The 20,842-nt window shown below is 38.9% G+C and overlaps 1 protein-coding gene across 1 annotated transcript in view; it reads right to left on the reverse strand.

Moving 5' to 3' along the window:
- The window catches only part of LGR4 (leucine rich repeat containing G protein-coupled receptor 4), a gene marked incomplete at its 5' end in the record, with an annotated part of 102,942 nt that overhangs the window by 45,044 nt on the left and 37,056 nt on the right, over positions 1 to 20,842 (reverse strand). The window contains one exon of the mRNA XM_082684224.1: positions 2,657 to 2,728. Coding sequence (XP_082540350.1) covers positions 2,657 to 2,728 — 72 coding nt within the window. The remainder of the gene's footprint in view (positions 1 to 2,656; positions 2,729 to 20,842) is intronic.

The raw sequence follows: 20,842 nt of genomic DNA on the forward strand, positions 1-20,842 counted from the left end.
CCTTTCATTGCATCATTACTTCCGTAAAGGGAGATTAATCCTAAAGTTTAAAACTTTAAAAATGAGTAAATAAATTTGTATAATATGTATTTATAAACATATAAATAAGAAACAAAAATAAATAGGTAAAGCATCTTAAAAGCTTAACTGGTGGGAGTCAGGAGGCGGGGGCTTCAAACACATAGTTCACTCGTTTTTAATCTAAATTTTAATTTAAAAATGACCAATTAGGGAGTGGGGTGGGCAAAAAGAGTCAAGAGGGTCAAAAGGAACCAACTTTGAGTTATAAAATAAGTAAGTCATGAGAAGGTAAGGTATAGCACACATTGACTAGAGTTAATAATATTGCATATTTTAAAGTTGTTAAGAGAGTAAATCTTAAAAGACCTCATCACAAAAAAAAAAAAAAATGTGTGACTCATGGGGATGGACATTAACTAGACTTACTGTGGTGATCATTGCATAATATACCCAAACATTGAATCATTATATTGAACACCATGAAGCTAGTATGTTATTAGTCAATCATATCTCAACAAAAGAATGAATAGCCATTTACTACAAAATGATTAATGTTCACTATAGGAAACAAGAGAGGCAAAAATAAAATATACATTTAATTTTTTTAACCCAAAGATAACACTTAGTATTTCACTGCTTTTTTTCCTTGCACTTTTAAAATAGTAAAATAAATACTAGCTACAATTTACATAACACTTGCTCTGTTTCATGCACTGTCCAAGCATTTAACATCTATTAATTCATTCTGTCTTCACCAGAATACTATGAGGGGAGACTGTTGCTATCTGTACCATACAGACAAAGAAACTGAGCACAGGGAGGTTAAGTAACTTGACCCAGTTCACAAGCTTAGAAGTGGCAAATAATCTCTGTTCAATTTTTGCTGTGGGAACATTGTGTTCAGCTAAGTAGTGTGGGAAGAAAAATTTTGCCTAAATTTTATTAAATACTTAACTGCTCTTTCAGTGCTCTTGTCAGAAGCAAGAGAGAACATACAACCCGCAGGGCTTACGTTTGACTCCTGTTCCCCATGCTGGGGGAGAGGCTGAGCTAAGATAGGAGACATTCATGGACTTGGATCTAATACTCAATAGCTGGGCTACAGAATATAATCTGTAATATGAATTTAGGTTCCTTCAGGGCTGTATCTCTTTGATGTTCTTAGGATCAAACTGTAGTCTTCTTACCTACATGTATTACATAATCCATTAACCTGGCCACTAGAGGCCTAGATTTAGCTTGATATAAGTCTGATTTTATTTTATTTTTTTCACCTGGATTCTCAATGTAATATATAGTTTCCAATTACTTTAAATGTAATTGTGCCTATTTTGATCACAAACTTCAAAAAAGTGTGGAAAGCAAAATGAAATGGAGGCTAAAACAGATGGAAAGGGACACTTGGGTGGCTCAGTCATTAAGCATCTGTCTTTGGCTCAGGTCATGATCCCAGGGCCCTGGGATCAAGCCCCTGCATTGGGTCCCTGCTCGGCGGGAAGCCTGCTTTTCCCTCTCACACTCCCCCTGCTTGTGTTCCCTCCTTTGCTGCCTCTCTCCCTGTCAAATAAATAAATAAAATCTTAAAAAACAAAAGAAAACAGATGGAAAGAACTTCACCACAAAATAAACTGTTAAACTGGAAGTGTGAGCTAGAATTGACAAGTCCAAAAACATTCTTAAAGGTGTTTGAAGAGACTGGGATTATGTTCCATGCCTTCTCCCAATTCCCAAAAGTCTTGTGCAAATGTCCCAGGGGACCTACACTCAATTTTCTGCTCACTTGCAACAATACTGTCTCCTGCATCATGACACTAAAACTCCTTGTATTATTTTTTATGGTTGTGTTACCCACACAGCAACTCCTCTGGCAACAATGGTAATTACTCTAGCCTTATTATCTCAGGATAACACTGTAATTAACTTGTGTCACTGTAGCATTCATGGTTCTAATAATTGTAGCAAAAAATTCCAATGAAAGTAACATTTTTAGTTTTGGCATCCAAAAATAACTTCAGCAATTACACTACTTAAAAAAATCAAGTTTCCCCGAAAAAAAACATGATTTCCAGAGTGCCTGGTTGGGTCAGTCAGTTAAGCATCTCCCTTTGGCTCAGGTCAGGATCCCAGAGTCCTAGGATCAAGCCCCACATGACTTTGGCTCACTGCTCAGTAGGGAGTCTGCTTCTCCCTCTCCTTTTGCCCCCACCCCACCACTGTTCACACCCTCTCTCTCAAATAAATAAAATCTTAAAAAAAAAAAAAAAAAAAAAAAAAGAGGGGAGCCTGGGTGGCTCAGTGGATTAAGCCTCTGCCTTTGGCTCAGGTCTTGATCTCAGGGTCCTGGGATCAAACCCCACATCCAGCTCTCTGCTCAGCAGGGAGCCTGCTTCCCTTCCTCTCTCTCTCTCTGCCTGCCTTTTGGCCTACTTGTGATCTTTCTCTGTCAAATAAATAAATAAAATATTTTAAAAAAAAAAAGAAAAAAAAAGAAACCACTTTATATCCTCTGCACAAATCTTACTGAAACTAAGCTATCTGAATGCCCCCTAAGAAACATTAGACTTTTTGTAAGAGCTTCAAAGGGAACAGGGAAACAAACACACAAATAAAATACATTTCATAAAATATTACTTACAGCTCCTCTAGAAAAGGAAAGTTCTTAAATGCATCTTCTGGTAATTGAGTAATGTTGTTCATACTGATATCCCTGGAAAACATAAAGTTGAAATTTTTGACTAAGTGATATTAGACTTAAAGAACTTAATTCAACAGAAAAAATAAGTGCTGGCATTCTATAAAGAAATGAGAAAAATGAACACACCAAGTCAGACATAGGGATAGCCACAATCTGGCTTCCAAATGCAAAGGTAAATCTTTTACGATAAATTATATTCCATAACTTAGAAATGAACATAGAAATATACCCGGATCCTATGTATATCCCACTTTTTAAGTATTCAAGGAAAGAAAAGGACATGGAAAGGGAAAGGAAAAAAAGAGGCCTCAAACTACCTACAATGAGTAGGCCACTTTGATTGCCCAGGGCTCTGGTATTCAAAGTGCTGTACCTGATAAAAAATAAACAAATGAATACCCTGGGGCATGATAAAAGATTTGCAGGTACGGGTCGCTTCTTAAGTCACTGTCAGGGACAATAAAACAGGCTGTAGCTGTATTCCAGTCATATTTTCTGCAAAACCTGTAAAAGTCCTCCAGTAATAGCTGTGAGGGGATTTCATTTTTAGCCTAGGAACAGTTGCAGCCCAGAGACATGTGGCTACATGACAGGTATGCTGTCCATTTCCAGTTTTTCCTTCCAGAAGCAGCAGGAAGGAGAGAACTCACTTGCTGATATAACTTGACAATTAACTAGTTCAAACAGTTAAAAGAAATACTTTATTAACCATTTTCTTCTTCCCTGGCAACTGTCTTCTCAACTGGTTTTCTCTTTCCACACTCTGTGTTAACATGGACACGGTGAAAGGCAGGTTAAGGCAGCCTCAGAGGGAAAGTCCCAGCATGCACTGGGCCATTACCTCACTCAGGTTCCTCTGCCTCTTGTCTGTGGCTGTGCCCTCAGGTCTCTCCTTTCTAAAAATCACCAAGAAAATTCACAACTGTGACTGCCTCAACACATACGAAGGTAGAAGCAAAATCAGCGAACAATAAAACACCAAAATCAGCTAACAATAAAAACACAATGATTTTTATTAATTTGGTCAGGTGAAATCTTCTTTTAAAGGAACCAACACCTTCAGTACTAAGGTATGTGAGTCCCTTCTCCCTATCTTTGCTACTCACTAAAATTTGGAAATGGAATTTGCACCCTCTTTACGAGCCCTTCCCAAGGCAAGTCTGGAAATCTTCCTGGCTTGGGAATTAACAGTAACAGCAGGCACAAAACCAGCAAAAGCAGTGGCAGCTGATGTGTAGAGAATATTGAAACTGTGGTTAAGACCGCACTAAAGATCTTCCCCTACAAATGAGAAAACTGGGGCTTCCTGAGGTATAGAACCTCCCCAATGTTCACAGGAAATGTGAACTCCCGAGTCCATGATTTTAACTGAACACTGAATCTTCCCAAGGTATTGTGCAAATCCTGTTACTTCTCTCCATTAATTGTCAAGATAGAAAGCAAACCCACGGTCCTACCAAGGGTAAAAGTGAGAGGGGTACTGCCTGTAAGACCTTGGTACAATCATCAATAAATCTTAGGAGAGCTCTTGCTTGACAATTTAAAAAAAGAACTATAAATAGCTTTAGAATTTGAGGAATCAAAGTTCATATAAATTTGAGCATGAAACTGTTCTAGAGATGAATTCTCTGTCCATAGAGATTCCCATGCATTCCAAAATTTTATCATTGAAAGTAACTCAAAATCTATTAAAGATAATTTGTAAGAAAAATAAAATTAATATATATCTGAAGGAATTTTTTTTTTTCTTAAGGAATTATTTTTAAACACAGGCCCTAATGGTACTTTCGTTAGTCAGTGAACAATATCCTTGGGCAGGGGAAGGGAAACCCTTTGTTTTTCATAAACACTCAAGCAAGATACTGGAGAAACAGCAGCAAAATTGGGTTCTGAAGAAGCAGGCTCAACTCCTGCTACCACCACGTAGTCACTATGTCATCCTGGGCCTCAGTTTTCTCATCTGTAAAATGAGAGCACTGAACTGATTGGTTGAGGGGCTTCCCAGCCTGAAATTGTATATTTCTATGATTCACCTTTTACTGCAGTTTTCATGGAGGGGTCCCTCCTCCCAAATGAAAATATATGAGGTTTGTTTTGTGGAAAAGGCATGCTTCTGAAACATTGCCCATAACACAAAATTTAAAGACTACTAGTTGGCCATTATAAAACCACTGAGTCACTCCTGCTGGAAACCCATTTGCCCTTAACCAATAAAATCATTCTTAAGAATACAACAAAACATTTAGTCATACTGAAAGGCAAAATAATAATCTGAGTGAGCAATGATTCTGTAAAATATCACACAGCATTGATGCTCTTTAGCCATTCCAATAAACGGAGAAAGAAGGACAACCACAGTTTATTATTTTACAGAAGGAGGCACTCCATACAGTTTTCTCTGAATTCATGTGACTATCACCCTAACAGAAAAACTGACTATTTGCCTCACCATAAAAAGACACGTCCTTAGAAATTACACCACACTATTCTCTTCATTCCAATTTTTTAAAACACATACACCTATATAATTCTCTCATTTTTTTCCCCCCTAAGAGTAACAAGACATGACAGGTAGTTCTGCTGTGAGCCATAAATGCAATTAGTAGGACTCCATATTTACAAACTAATATGTTTTAAGCGTGTGGTGAGGTTTTGTTTCAAAGTTTCAGATTCAGGAGCCACACTTGTTTCCAAAATGTCCTGAATTTCACAAAACTAGAGAGGTTCTACCTTTATAGCTATTTCCCCTCATCTTTCTGGGTTTAAACAAAACATTTGAGAATAGGAAGGGAAAAAAAAAAAAGAAGAAGATGGGGGAGCCTACAAGATGTTATCTCCAGAGAAGCTCTGGAAACATGTGGTTACAGATTATAAGGTGGGTGGGTACTCATTTAAAATAATGAGGGCTAATGGTGATAAACAACCTACAGACAAGCCTTAGAGAGGATTCCAGACCTGACATCACCAACTCTGACAACAGAGTTTATGGTTGGAAAGGATGCTGGGGATGATAAGTTAACTGTAACAATTTACAAATGGAAGCCCTATGCCATAATTACAAACATCTCAGGCTCACAGGCCATATGAATCATTAAAACACCTAAGTTTAAAAAAATTATATAGAAAATGTTCAGCTGAAAGATAAACCTTGAGATCAGTGGTTTGACATTCATATGGGCAACACAATCTTAGAAGCAATCTCTGATATCAAACCCACTGATTTGCCATCCTGGGTGCCTATGAAGGAAATAAATATAACAGAAAACAAAAAAATTGGGTGCCTGGGTGGCTCAGCCAGTTAAGCATCTGCCCTCGGCTCGGGTTTCTGGGATAGAATCCCCCATCTGGCTTCCTGCTCAGCCTCTCTGAGCCACTGCCTGCCACTCCTCCTGCTTATGCTCTCTCTCTCTCTCTCTCACTGCCAAATAAATAAATAAAATCTGAAAGAAAGAAAGAAAGAAAGAAAGAAAGAAAGAAAGAAAGAAAGAAAGAAAGAAGAAAATGAATGAATGAATCATACAAGGTCAGAACATCACCAACTCACAAATACGTCTGAGGGAAATTTCAAGAGAGTTGATGGCCTTCTTGGGTTCAGCCTGGTATAGTTGGAAGTACACAGGCTTGGTATCACAAAGACCAAGATCTACCTATGAATCTACTAGCTGTGTGATCTTGGGCAAGCCGTTCATCTTTTCTGAGCCCTAGCTTCTTCATTTGGAAACAAAGAGTCAGGAATAACTAAATCCTGTAGACTCCTGAAGATCAGAAAATGTCAAGTTACACATGAGACACTAAGTAAGTAATAAGGGATTAGCTTACTACCATCCACAGTTGTTCTGCTCCTGGGAGCTGGCGGTCTGAGTCCAGTGCAATGAAAGCTAGCAGGCCAAGCATCACAACACCTTTGGTGGACTTCCTTCCCAGAAAGAAATCCGTTTTACACAAGAGAAACACTCAATGGTGCAGAAGACCTAAAACCGGGAGTCATTCCAACTACGAAACTAGATTCTAAACTCCAGAACTCCAAGAGTCAAAATTTTTAAGGTAGAAGAGCCCTTTGAAGTCACATACTTCACTTTAAAAGAAAAAAGTTGAGTCCCAGGAGTTGACAGAGTCAAGCACTTGAAAGACAGGGGAGGGAAGAGGAATGGGCAGAGAGGAAGGAAGGAAATTATATTCTAACAGGAAATTTTTAGAAGGACAATCCACTTTCTAAGGATTAGGAGGGCTTCACACAGTTATAAGCAGAGAACAGAATCCAGAGCTTTTAATGGGGTGCTTGACTATATCTTTTCCAGACATATTTGTTCCATAACAGACTTCTTCATACTTAGTTCTCTCAAACAGAACAAATGTCTGCATATTATACCAACCCAACTCCCAATTTTTACCACAGAGATCAGAAATACAGAAGGTGCATTACCTCACTAGAAAAATAAAGCTGAATGCTCAAACACCAGCAGTCACTGGTTTCAAAATTAAAATTTAAAGGGTACAATTGTTTAATTGAAACTGCTAAATCTCCCCAGTGGTTAAACTCTCATCTTTTTTCTCTCATAAAATTCACTACCTCTAATGTATCTACAGAGTAAAGAGCAACATCATGTTTCAACAAGGTACCTTTTTAAAATCCCCATAAAATGCTCCAGAAGCAAGCCTAACCTGTTTGCTGATGGCCAAGCGTGTACCACCATAGACTCCGCCACTGCATGCTCGCTGGGTCTGGGCCTCCTGCCACAGAATTATTTAATTTTCAATATACTGTGACTGACCCAATGTTATCTAAATTTGAATAAGCCCTCCTATTTGTACTAGATAAAACCATACTGCTACTACCACACTGTTGATTATATCTCAAACACTATCCAGCAGTTTCAAGTCCCTAATCGACATGCAGGTGCTGGAGAACACAGGGTTCTGTAATGTGTTCTCTAGGAAATGGTTGTGTCTTTAAACTCAACAAACATATGTTGATAGTGAGTACTACTATCCCAATGACTTTTCTAGGGTCTTTCGTAATTAGCCAAAAATTTCAGGTCAGTCTCCCATTCACAGATGTCTACAGTATGAACAAAAAAGAAAACGAAAACTACATTTGAAAAATGCTTCTGGGGGAACTAATTTGAAGGGAAGGTCTCTCTTGTCCACCAGCAGTGCCGACACACACAGAACACCAGAGTTCTAGTCAAAGCCCATGAAGAGTTCATTTCTTTTCTGACACAATTCTCTATCTCTAGGCAAGCAATCTCTTTTTCTCCCTATTTCTTTCTTTTTAGAACAAAAGTGATCTATGTGTATCGGTTTTTTTTTTTTTTTAACTGAAATATAAATACAGGGGCGCCTGGGTGGCTCAGCCAGTTAAGTGTCTGCCTTCGGCACACGTCATGATCCCAGGGTCCAGGGATCCAGCCCTGTGTCTTCTCCCTTAGCCTGCCTCTCCCCCTACTTGTGCTCTTCTTTCTCTCTCAAATAAATGAATAAAATCTTTTTAAAAATGACTTTTAAAAACCCTGAAATACGGAGAAAACCATCCACAATATCAATTCACAGAAATAACCACTATCCTATTTCATGGGTGTCATGACAGATTTTTTTTCTACGTAGAGTGTACGATTTTACAAATGCGAAATCCTACAGTTCTGAACACGTTTATCCATCGGCACCTAAAGGTCTTCAAGAGGCAATGAAAACTTCCCTGAAAATATATTTGACTAAAAGTACAAATATTACCATCTAATAGACCTTGATGCTCTTTTTGGCAGGACATACAGCATGAGATGAAAAAGCCCTTGTTAGTAAAAGCCACCATGCCAACGGCAAAAGAGGTGGATTAAGGACTTGCCTATAAAAGGAGATATCGTGTCATCCATTTAACATTAGCCACATATGTGCCAGGCAGCATGCTAGTATGTGAGGCTCCTTGTATCAGAAGTTGTGCTCCCAGTTATTTTCTTTTTTAATGAAAATCTGTCACTCCAGTCTCCTCTACCACTTACTATCACTATATATTGTTGCAACATCCAATTAAGTTCAACTTTTAAAATATGCATCATTGCATTCTGAAAGCAACCAGAGCAACTATGTCTATGTGAAGATGCTGCTCTTTATACTACAGAAATTAGGCCAAAACAGTTCATACGCCATTTCAGTCAGATGTTATTCCCGAGGTATCTTCCTGACTTTACATGGTTTAGCACTACAGGAGTCCAGCTAGATGTCAAAACAGACCGCCCTCTAATGCCATGGGCAACAATTTCTACTGCAGTTTTAGTCAGCAAGAGGAATTGACTTCATGCTATCTGGACCACTGGTTGGTGTTTCAAACACAAAAATGCAGTGATTTCCAGGGAAAGAATCCAAAACTTGCTTCCCTGCAGGCCTGCAGTCCTTAAGAAGGTTATCTGCTACAACCCAGCATAATGATACTTAAAAATAAATTTTAATTACTGCAGAGAAAAGTTATCACCTTGTACTGTCATGATCTATTTAAAGTACTTGAATATCTTTATCTATAATCTTCTTAACAATACAGAAAGTCTAGAGAAAATGCCAACTTCAGATCTTAAAAAATGATACAGAGAACAATGCTTAATTCATTTTATGATCATCTACTCTAGTGGATTAAAACCTCCCCTTCAGGCCCTTTTAGAATTTTTCTATTAATGACTATATTGCAAATGAAAAGACATGAAACAGACTGGAAGAAAATATTTGCAAAACACTTAAGATCAAGGAATAGTATCTCCATGTAGAAAGAACTCTCTAGACTCAGTAAGAAAATAAACCTGACTTTTAAGTGGGCAAAAAGATTTGAACAGACACTTCACCAAAGAAGATTACACAAATGGCAGAAAGCACCTAAAAAAGATGTTCAATAGTAAAAGATGTTCATTTCCCAGTGGGGGAATGCAAAATAAATCACAGATCACAAGATACCACACCACACAACTATCAGAATGCCTAAAATGTGACCCCCTCCCCGCCAAAAAAAAAAAACACTGAACATGCCGAGTCCTGATGAGGATATAAAACAGCAGAAACTCTCATACACTGCTGGTGGGAAAGCAACATGGTGCCACCACTTTGGAAAGCAGTTTGGCAGTTTCTTATAAAATCGAACATGCGCTTACGACCATATGACTCAGCAGTGCGAGGTATAAGTAACTGCCAAAAAATGGAAAGAACCCAAACCCCCTCCAACTGGTAATGGGATAAAGAAACTCTGGTGTATCTATACAATGTTAATAACATCCAACAACAAAAAGGAGACTACTGATACACAGGAGCAGGAGCACAGATGAATTGCAAATACTTGATGCTACGTCAAAGCCTGACTCAAAAGACTATCCATTGTGTTCCACTCATACGGCATATTAGAAATGGCCAACTTTTAGAGACAGAAAACTGATCGGTGGTGGCCAACAGCTGGGGGGGATGGAGTGGGAGAAAAATGGCTACACAGGGGAACAGAAGAACATTTTGGTGTGATGGAAATGCTCTAGATCTTGATTTTGATGATGGTTATAGGATTACAGGTATCCAAACTCTTAGAACTGTATACTAAAAAGTGAGAGTTTTACTGTATGTAAATTAAACCTCAACACCAGCCTTTTATAAATAAGAACATATATATTATCCTCCTCACATTTCTTCCACAGGGAAAAGAATTAATCCATTGGCTAGAAGTTCTCTTTCCCAGGCTGACCCAACTCCAAATGATATTACACACAGCTACCCACTTACAACAAGACATCAGCCCAAGCCTCTTCATTCCCTCTTTACTAAGCACGTGCTGGGTTTGTGCCTGCGTGCTGGGCACTGGGTACATAAAGGCAAGTAAGACAGAGTTTACCCAAAGAGCATTCTGAGACAGCAGCAAGGCAATAAAAAATGACAAGTAAACACTGTGATGTGTGGCGCAGCAAGGGAAGATAATCAACCAAACCTGGAGCAGGGGAAAGACTTCTAAAGGCAAGGCTGTGGTGCCAAGGTGTGAAGGGAAGATGTTACTTTGTAGAGTGCACTCACTCATTAGGTTGGCACCGTTTCTCAGCAGGGCACAATTGGCATGTTGAGTAGGATAATTCCTCATTATTCAAGACAACTTTGCTCACTATAGGGCACTTGGCATCCCTGTTCCCACCAGCACACTAATTAGTGCAACTAAAAACACTTCCCAAACACTTCCAACCTTCCCAAAGCAAGCTGGTAGCACAGGGAGGAAGATGAAATCTATTTAGCAAGTAGAACATGGCATTCTAAAAAAGAAAGAAAAAAAAATATATATATATATATATAAAATGAAGAGCTAACATCAAAGTACATCACATAAAAAAAGCACCAGCTGGGCATCCAAGTGGCTCACTCAGTTAAGTGCCTGCCTTCGGCTCAGGTCATGATCCCAGGGTCCTGGGATTGAGCCCCACATTGGGCTTCTTGCTCAGTGGGGAGTCTGCTTCTCCCTCTGCCTGCCTCTCTCCCTGCTTATATTCTCTCTCTCTGATATATAAATAAATAAATACAATCTTAAAACAAAAAGAAAGAAAGAAAGAGAACCAGGATTGTTTCACGACAATCATTTAGATTTTTCCATATATACTGGTTGATGATGAAAAATGTAGTCATTGGATTCATGGGGAAATAAATTTGAAAGATTCTGAATGAGATAACTTATTTGTTTGGGTAGGGGTGCCTTCCAGGCACAGGGACAATCTCGTGTGAAAGCACACTGAATGAGATAAAACCAGAATGGTTAAAAAGAGAAAACTATCTAGGAACTTGAACATTACAAACTAGTAAGGATACAGGTGGCAAGAGAAGCTACCAAGATTAGCAGAACATACATCCCCAAAAGCCTTGCTGATGTGACCTCTAGAAATCGGAGCTGTCAGGGACTCCTGGGTGGCTCAGTCAGTTAAACGTCAGCCTTTGGCTCACGTCATGAGCCCAGGGTCCTGGCATCGAGCCCTGCATCCAGCTCTTTGCTCAGCAGGGAGCCTGCTTCTCCCTCTGCCTGCTGCTCCCCCTGCTCGTGCTCACTTGCCCTTTCTCTGACAAATAAGTAAATAAAATCTTTCAAAAAATTATAAAAAGAAAAAAAATTTTAAAAACAAATCAGAGCTGCCAGAGGAACTTTAAGCATATCAAGTTTGCAGCAGAAAGATAATTCTGGCAGCCATATATTACAATAGGAGGAAAGGAAGGAAAGATGAAATTCAGCCCTTCTGGAACGCAGTTCCCTGACTGTAAAATATTGTGTACTTGCTACTTCTCAGGTCCTTTCCAAATATATCATTATGACTCCTACTTTGGCATTCCTGATTCTGCACATTCCATGCATAATTAGTAGAAAATAAGTAACTCTTAGATTCATGTTTTTCCTATATGCACAGGCACATTTGCTTGTGTTAGCAAGTGTGTGAAGCACAGACTTTTAAAACATACCCCCTTCAGAATTACAAGGGTTCAGCAATTAAGAAAGACGCATGACTTCATTTCCAAAGGTAATATTTTATGCTGTAATTGTTTATGCTCTCAATGAAGCAATACAGCCTAGGAGACGTTGAAGGGTGTGTTCTCCAAGGAGATGCTAACCCAACAAGTTAGTAAAGAGGAAGAACAAAACACTGGTGTGAAAATACCACACCACAACGAAAGGCAGGTGTGGTTGAAATTATACATCCTTAAAGGGGTACCTTTAAAAAATAAAAGTGGTCAGGCTAATTCAATGTTTTCTAATATTGAAACAAGTTCCACTTGTTTCTGGAGCTTTTTGTTTTTGTCTTTTTAAACAGAGTCTAGTTGTCAAGTGTGGAATGTGCACTGATGACAAAGATATAAAATGCTCAAAACTTGGGAGTAATGTTTACTAAATGGCAAAGAAGAAATGCATGCCAAAGAGAGAAAGAACATTACTTTTCTTTCTATAGTTTGATCAAGGACCCTAGCATCTGGCATCATACGGAACAGACAAGGGTTAAACTCTAATATTCTTTGTTTTCTTGCTACTTAATGGGTGTTCCCAGGCATTCTTTGGGTGTCAACAGCTGTTCTGGTAACCCTAACGATGACAAAACAGCGCTCATTACCAGCCAAGACACACAGACAGAATGGTATTTCAATAGTCCATTTAACATCAACAAGTAAGTATTGTCAGCTGGGCACATTGGAAACACTCAATTACTTCATCCCAGCCAACAAAATGCACTATTCATAAAGAAATCAACCCAACAGCATTTATTACGGTAAATATTCTAATTAACTAAACGGTTTATGTTTTATTATGGCTACACTTATTAACACCACTGATAGGAAAAACATTACTTCATGGTCCTGCCTTCAAACACGCACACCCACGAAAACTTCTGTTTAGACGCGCATTTTTTTAAAAAAAACTTCAACTCACAACCAATTAATGCCTTATGAAATCATTTTGATGGGTCATAGCCAATTTTTTTAAATTTAAATAGGAAAGAATAGAATAAATTAGAAAAAAATCAGAGTATATCAAATGTAGTAACAGAAAGTATTGGTTCAGGGAACTTTGGTCTAGTGTATGTGTGTTTCTGTCTTACTGACTACAAAGTCTCAAGTTTGTATACACTTGTCTGTGAAATATAGTTAGAACCATGAATTCAAGGGTTTGGCTATTAAAGCCAAATATTTCTTATTCTTCTCCAACAGCACCCCCCACACACACCCCGATGGAATCACAACTGCAGCTGCTTTCCCAGCACAGGATTGGCTCAATGTATTTAGTAATCTTGAAAGTCTTCCTTTATCTATAAAGTTCTCTCTTGGGGCGCCTGGGTGGCTCAGTGGGTTAAAACCTCTGCCTTCAGCTCAGGTCATGATCCCAAGGTCCTGGGTTCAAGCCCCGCATTGCATCGGGTTCTCTGCTCAGCAGGGAGCCTGCTTCCCTTCCTCTCTCCTTCTGCCTACTTGTGATCTCTATCAATATATAAATAAAATCTTTAAAAAATTTTTTTAAAGTTTCCTCTTAGAATTGCACTGCTGCATGCCATAGATTTTGGACCATTCTGTTTTCGTTTTCATGGGTATCAAGGTGTTTTGGGTTTTTTTTTTATTCTTCTTTGAGCCCTTCATTGACCCATGGGTTGTGTAACAGCATGTTGTCTGCCTCTGCATGTTGGCGTCATTTCCATTTTTCTTCTTGTAATTGATTTCTAGTTTCATTCTGTGGTGGTAGGAAAAGATGTTTGAAATCACTCAAACTTCTTAAATTTATTGAGACTTGTCTTGTGGCCTAAAATGGGATCTAGCCTGGAAAACGTTTCATGCGCACTTAAAAAGAATGTGTGTTTTGTTTTTGAATGGAAAGTTCTGTCTGTATCTATTAAGTCCATCTGCATTAAGGCCAATGTTTCTATATTAATTTTGCCTGGATGATCTATCCACTGATGTAAGTGGGGTGGTAAGGTCCCCTACTGTTAGTGTACTACTGTCAGTTTCTCCCTTGGTGTCTATTAACATTGCTTTATATATATGTGGGGTCCAGATTAACAAGTGCTACATATTCTTGTTGGATTAATCCTTTTCTCATTATGTAATGCCCTTCTTCGTCTCTTGCTACAGCTGCTTTTTTTAAAAGTCTATTATGTCTGATGCAAGTATTACTATCCCAGCTTTATTTTTTATTTTCAATTACACGAAATATCTTTTTCCATCCTTTCACTTTCAGTCTGGGCATGTCTGTAGATCTTAGGTGAGTCTCTGGTAGGCAACATATAGATGGGTCTTGTTTTTCATCCATTTAGCTATCTTATGTATTTTGATTAAAGTGTTCAGTCCATTATAATAAATAAAAAATAAAATAAAATAAAGGGTTTCTGGCTGGCTCAGTTGGAAGAGTATGAGATCTTAATCTCAGTCATGAGTTTGAGTCCCACACAGGGTATAGAGATTAGTTTAAAAATAGATAGGGGTGCCTGGGAGGCTCAGTCGTTAAGCGTCTGCCTTCGGCTCGGGTCATGATCCCAGGGTCCTGGGATCTAGCCCTGCATCAAGCTCTCTGTTCAGTGGGAAGTCTGCTTCTTCCTCTCCCACTCCCCCTACTTGTTCCCTCTCTAACTGTCTTTCTCTCCCTGTCAAATAAATAAAATCTTTTGAAAAATAAATGAACTTTTTCTAAAGGCATTTTGTCCACTTTTTTTTTTCTTTAAGAGAGAGAGAGACACACACAGAGAGAGAGAGAGCATACACATAAACGAGGAAAGAGCAGAGAGAGAATCTTAGGCAGGTTCCACATTCAGCATGGAGCCCAATGCAGAGCTTGATCTCACAACCCTGAGTTCATGACCTTGGCCAAAATCAGGAGTTGGATATCAACTAACTGACCTAGTCCACTTACATTTAAAGTAATTACTGATAGGGATGTGTATACACTTGTGTTTTTGACAGCATATTTTACTTTTTATTTTGTGTATCCCTTAACAACCTACTGTGATTATAGCTGATTTTACTACTTTTGTCATTCAAACTTCATAGTAGCTTTATTAGTGGCTGATCCACCAACTTTGCTGTACATTTGCTTTACCAATGAGATTATTTTCTTTCATTTATTTACTTATTTCTATGTATGGCTTTTTTTTCCACATAAGCAAATCTCTTTTGTTACTTCTTATAAAGCTGTGGTAGTAGAAATGAACTCCTTTAGCTTTCGCTAGTCTGGGAAACTTTTTATTTTCCCGTCTATTCCTGAATGATAATGTTGCTGGGTAGAGTATTCTTGACTGTTAAGGTTTTTTTTCTTTTCAGCCACTTGAATATATCATGCCACTCCTTTCTGGACTGCAGTTTCTGCTGAAAAACTGCCTGATAGTCTATGGGGCTCCCTTATACAGAACTGCTTTCTCTTAATGCTTTTAAGACCCTCTAGCTTTTTTTACATTTTAATTATAATATATTTTGGTGTGTACCTCTTTGGATTCATCTTGTTTGGAACTCTCTACTTTTGGGACCCAAATGTCTGTTTCCTTCCCCCAGTTAAGGAAGTTTTCAGAGGTACCCCTTCTCCAAATAAGTTTTCTGCCCCTTTCTCTCTCTCTCTCCTCCTTCTGGACCCCTATGATATGAATGTTAGTTTGCTTCATGTTGTCCCAGAAGTTTATGAAACTAGCTTCATTTTTTTTTATATTTTATTTATTTATTTATTTACTTATTTATTTTTTTGAAGTACAGTTTGAGTGATTTCCACTACCCTGTCGTCTGGATCATTAATCCCAGCTCCTGTATTTTCTAACTAGCTGTTTATTCCCTCTAGGGTATTTTCCCCTTCTGTTATTGTCTTCTTCATCTCTCACTGTCACTTTCTTACATTGTCTAGCTCTTTCTTGAAGTTCTGTGTTCATCCATTCTTCTCTCTGTGGGGGTTCCTAGAAGTATATGATAAATCACTATTTGTACATCCAATAATCATCCTAGACAAGAAAAGTTCCAATTTCTAAGACACTGAGGCACTGACTTCATTATGGGGAGACAAGAATAAAATTCTAAATGATAAGGTCTAGGCCTAAACTCAGAGACAAGCTGAGATTTCACCAACCTATTAATGTAGGCTTTGTGGAGCAACTGTTTCCCTTCAGGTTATGAGGCATGTGGTACCCCTCCCAAACACACATACCATACACTCTCCCTTCTCCGAACCTCTGATGGCCGTTTTTTAAAAGGCTTATAAAATATATTCTATCCTTAAAGGAATGACTCAAAATTGTAACTAAGATGACTCAATCATTTCTGGTGACTACAAGACAACAGACATTGATAATGATGGTTTATAAAAAGATATTCCCTTGGGAATGACTTAATAACTCATTAAAGTCACTAATGATTTATTCACCATAGAAGAAGCTATGCAATCAGATCTAAGATACTCTTAAATCTTTGAGGAAAGATTCTCAAATTTGATTTTGTAACACTCCTGGACATCTCCACTTGTAGCAAGTTTTTAAGTTCTAACAAGTCCCAAACCCAAAACTAATTCCTTTTAATTCAGCAATTAACATGGATCATATGATCCTTTATTTCTTACCTTGAACAGAAAACAATGGGCTACCTTAAAATTTGTTTGTTTGTTTGTTTAAGATTTTATTTATTTGACAGAGAGAGAGAGAGATCACAAGTAGGCAGAGAGGCAGGCAGAAAGGGGGAAGCAGGCTCCCTGCTGAGCAGAGAGCCCGATGTGGGGTTAGATCCTAGGACCCTGAGATCATGACCTAAGCCAAAGGCAGAGGCTTAACCCACTGAGCCACCCAGGCGCCCCTTGAAATTTGGTTATTAAAATTCTGCACTATGTTCAGAATTATTGGTTTATATTGTTTATCTAAGAAAATCTCTCATTTCTGGAGTTGACAATGTTTGCTGGAGCAGTTTTGTTATTAATTGGTAAGAAGAGAAGAAATAATATCTTAGAAAATAAACTCCTAGGGCACCTGGGTGGCTCAGTCTTTAAGTGTCTGTCTTTGGCTCAGGTCATGATCCCAGGGTCCTAGGATCGAGGCTCACATTGTGCTCCCTGCTCAGCGGGGATTCTGCTTCTCCCTCTCTCTCTGCTGCTTCCTCTGCTTGTACCCTCTTGCACTTGCTCGCTCTCTATCAAATAAATAAAATCTTGCAAGAAAGAAAGAGAGAGAAGTAAAGAGAGAGAGAAAGAAACGAAATTCCTAAAAAAAGTGAATACTTAATATTGTAACCACCAGTGAAACCAGACACGTGTCTCTGACTCACACTCACACTCACATACACACACACTCCAAAAAGAGCTTGACCTACAATTAAAAATTGTAAGATTGGGGGCGCCTTGGTGGCTCAGTGGGTTAAGCCGCTGCCTTCAGCTCGGGTCATGATCTCAGGGTCCTGGGATCGAGTCCTGCATCGGGCTCTCTGCTCGGCAGGGAGCCTGCTTCCTTCTCTCTCTATCTCTGCCTGCCTCTCCATCTACTTGTGATTTCTCTCTGTCAAATAAATAAATAAAATCTTTAAAAAAAAAATTGTAAGATTGGAAGGTCAATTCAGATACCAATAAGCAGGATACTACTAAACTCCAGTCTGCCTGAGACCACCCCAGCTTACATCTATTGTTTGGCATAATTATTAATCGTGCTCCTTTTCCCTCTCAGGGTACAGTTCTTGGAATGATAAATTAAATGATCATCCCACTAACAGCAATAGGTTTGACTGAATGACGTTGAATGAGTTGTGATGGGAAGAAGTGGAAATCTTGGTTTGGATTGCCTTGGGGATGATCTGAATAAAAGGCTAATTCCTCACTGGCATAATACTATATGGATAATTATAATATGAAAACACACAACTTATTAAACATCTGTAGAGTTTGTAAATATCCCTTTGATCAATTTCTTGCTCCTCCAGCTGGGCCATATACTCCATCAAGGCAGGGTGTATGTTTTGCTTCCTACTATGTCCCAAGCCTGTGGCATACTGTGTGGCCACAGTTGAGAGAATGGCATGCCAGACACTCTTGTTTTTTTTTTTTTTAAAGATTTATTTTATTTATTTATTTATTTATTTATTTGACAGAGAGAGAGATCACAAGTAGGCAGAGAGGCAGAGAGAGAGGTGGAAGCAGGCTCCCCGCTGAGCAGAGAGCCCGATGTGGGACTTGATCCCAGGACCCTGAGATCATGACCCGAGCCGAAGGCAGAGGCTTAACCCACTGAGCCACACAGGCGTCCCCAGACACTCTTAAACATTTTAATGGTCATGGAGCAAATACATACTTAGCATTTCCAAAAAAATAAATTTTTAAAAAGGGTTAATTTTCCAGTCATCTAAAGGAAGTCAATGGCCTAGTTGTGGGAGGAAAGAAAGAAAGGGCATATAAACTATCCTCTTTTTACAAATTTTTGTAATTGACCTGATTGTGGAACAGTCAGGAACACAGTATTTCTTATGGACAGCAAAGAGTGTTAATGACAGATTTCCTCCCAAAGTCTAATTTCTATAATCAAATAGTAACCCTATACGCAAACATATTTGGTAAAAAGCAAGAAAGTGCAAAGTGTTCATTTAAATACAAATTCCTGGATTTAAAAATAGCTTGGGAGGAATGATGTAAATTTGGATTTCAGTAAAACTAATTTTTCTTCCTCAAAATTTTAAAATACAGGCTTTCTCCTAAAAATAGTATCTTACAGAACCACTGAACTAGAAAGCATAGTGGTTAAATGCTTCCCCCAGAAGCCAAACCAAATGCCTTGGGTTTGCATACAGCTCTGCTCACTTACCAGCTATATAACCCTGGGCATGTCCCTTAATCTCTATGTGCCTCAGTTTCTTCAGTCAAAATGGGGATAAGACTTCTGGCTTCAGAACATCATTGTGAGGGTTAGATGATGTAATTCCAACTTGTGGGCAACCCAGCACCTAGCCCACAGTCAAAACTCAATCAAACTCTGCAATTATTATTTTAATGTTACCATCACATGATCACCATCTAATCTCACCATTTCATTTTAATAATGAGGCAACTGGGGCCCAGGGAGGTAAAATAATTAATTAATTAAAGAACCAAGGTCAGAATCAAAAAGATAAATCCCAAGGGCGCCTGGGCGGCTCAGTCCGTTGAGTGTCTGGCTCTTGATATTGGCTCAGGTCATGATCTCAGGATCCTGGGATCCAGCCCATGTTGGACTCCACACTCAGCAGGGAGGTAGGGAGTCTGAATGGGATTCTCTCTTTCCTTCCCCCTCTGCCCGTCACCCCATTCATGAGCTCATGTTTTCTCTCTCTGAAATAAATAAATAAATGAATGAATGAATGAATGAATGAATAAAGAGAAACCCAAGTCCAGGGATCTTTCTACCACCCTCAAAGGGAACATGTGGCAGTGATGTTTTTAGTGATATGCTTTGGGCCTCAGGAAAACAACTTCCCTAGGATCCATGTGTTAAATGGTGCTTGGATTCTGAGGTTAATGAGTAAACCATTGGCAGAGCCCCTCACTATAGAGCCCTACAGTTCAACTAATGAACAAATGTTACAACTGAAACATGGAAACAGATAAACTAATACTACCCGTACTCAACCAAGTAAATGGATGAAAAGTCTCTTACTTATTACTAAAAATACTGGTCCTTTAAGTTTAAAATGAGGCAAAATTGCCAAAGTGGAATTCTGTTTACCTTTATAAGCTGTGATGCATTGACAGTCATATGTTAGTTGTTTAAAGAATTTATACCTTTTGCTATTGTTGTGCAACAAATCTTTATTGGCACAATGAGTAAACTGCTCCCTCTGATCTTAAAAAAAAAAAAAAAAAAAAAAAGGTAGAGAAAGAGAAGGGTCTCCAAAGCTACAGAAACTGTCTGCATGCAGGTGGATTCTAGAGGATGGAACCAGTCAGGAACCTGCAAGCAGACCGACCTGACTGGGACACGGAGTTCAGGTGAGGGGCAAAGCTTGAATGACGGCAGGGGCCCAGATTCCTAAGGACAAGGACTGTCCATGTAACAAAGAGTGTGAGCACAGAAACAAGAGGCTCTGGAAGATTTTTTTAAAGGAACATGAAGAAGGCTGATTTGCAGAGAAATTCTGGTTGGGTGGGCACCATTTTTACATTCTACATAGCTTTACAACTACCTTTACTGAAATTCCACGTGGGCACTTAGCTACTGGCCTGCTACTCTGATGGTGGAAGCAGCAGCCCCATCAAACTGATCACCGCGGATACTGTAAGCATGAGGTGAGGTGATGATTTGTGAAGCTGCACAGTATTCCCTTTACCAGAACCCTTGGGAGTAAGTTCTCTCTGGCCGCAGTTCCAAGAACAGCTATGTTTCTCCTGCACAATGTGTCCTTTTTATCCTATGACAACGTGGAATCTCTACCCCTTCTACAGGGTACTAAGATTCTCCAAACTTAAACTGTATCCCACCGCCTTTCACAAATGTACACCTTAGGTGCATAGCTTCGGTAATTCCTGTCTTCAAGTGATCCTTTCTTCTTGTTCTTATTCATGTCCGGGATGGTCTTCAGCTTCTCACTCACTTTTTCTGTTATTTTATGTTACACGTTTTTGTAAACTATCTTAAAATTCTTTTTGGAATAAGGTGGATTATGCTAGCATTTTGTGAGCATGCCCTGGGG

Source organism: Mustela nivalis (assembly GCF_964662115.1).
Source record: "Mustela nivalis genome assembly, chromosome: 9".
Taxonomy (NCBI): Eukaryota; Metazoa; Chordata; class Mammalia; order Carnivora; family Mustelidae; genus Mustela; species Mustela nivalis.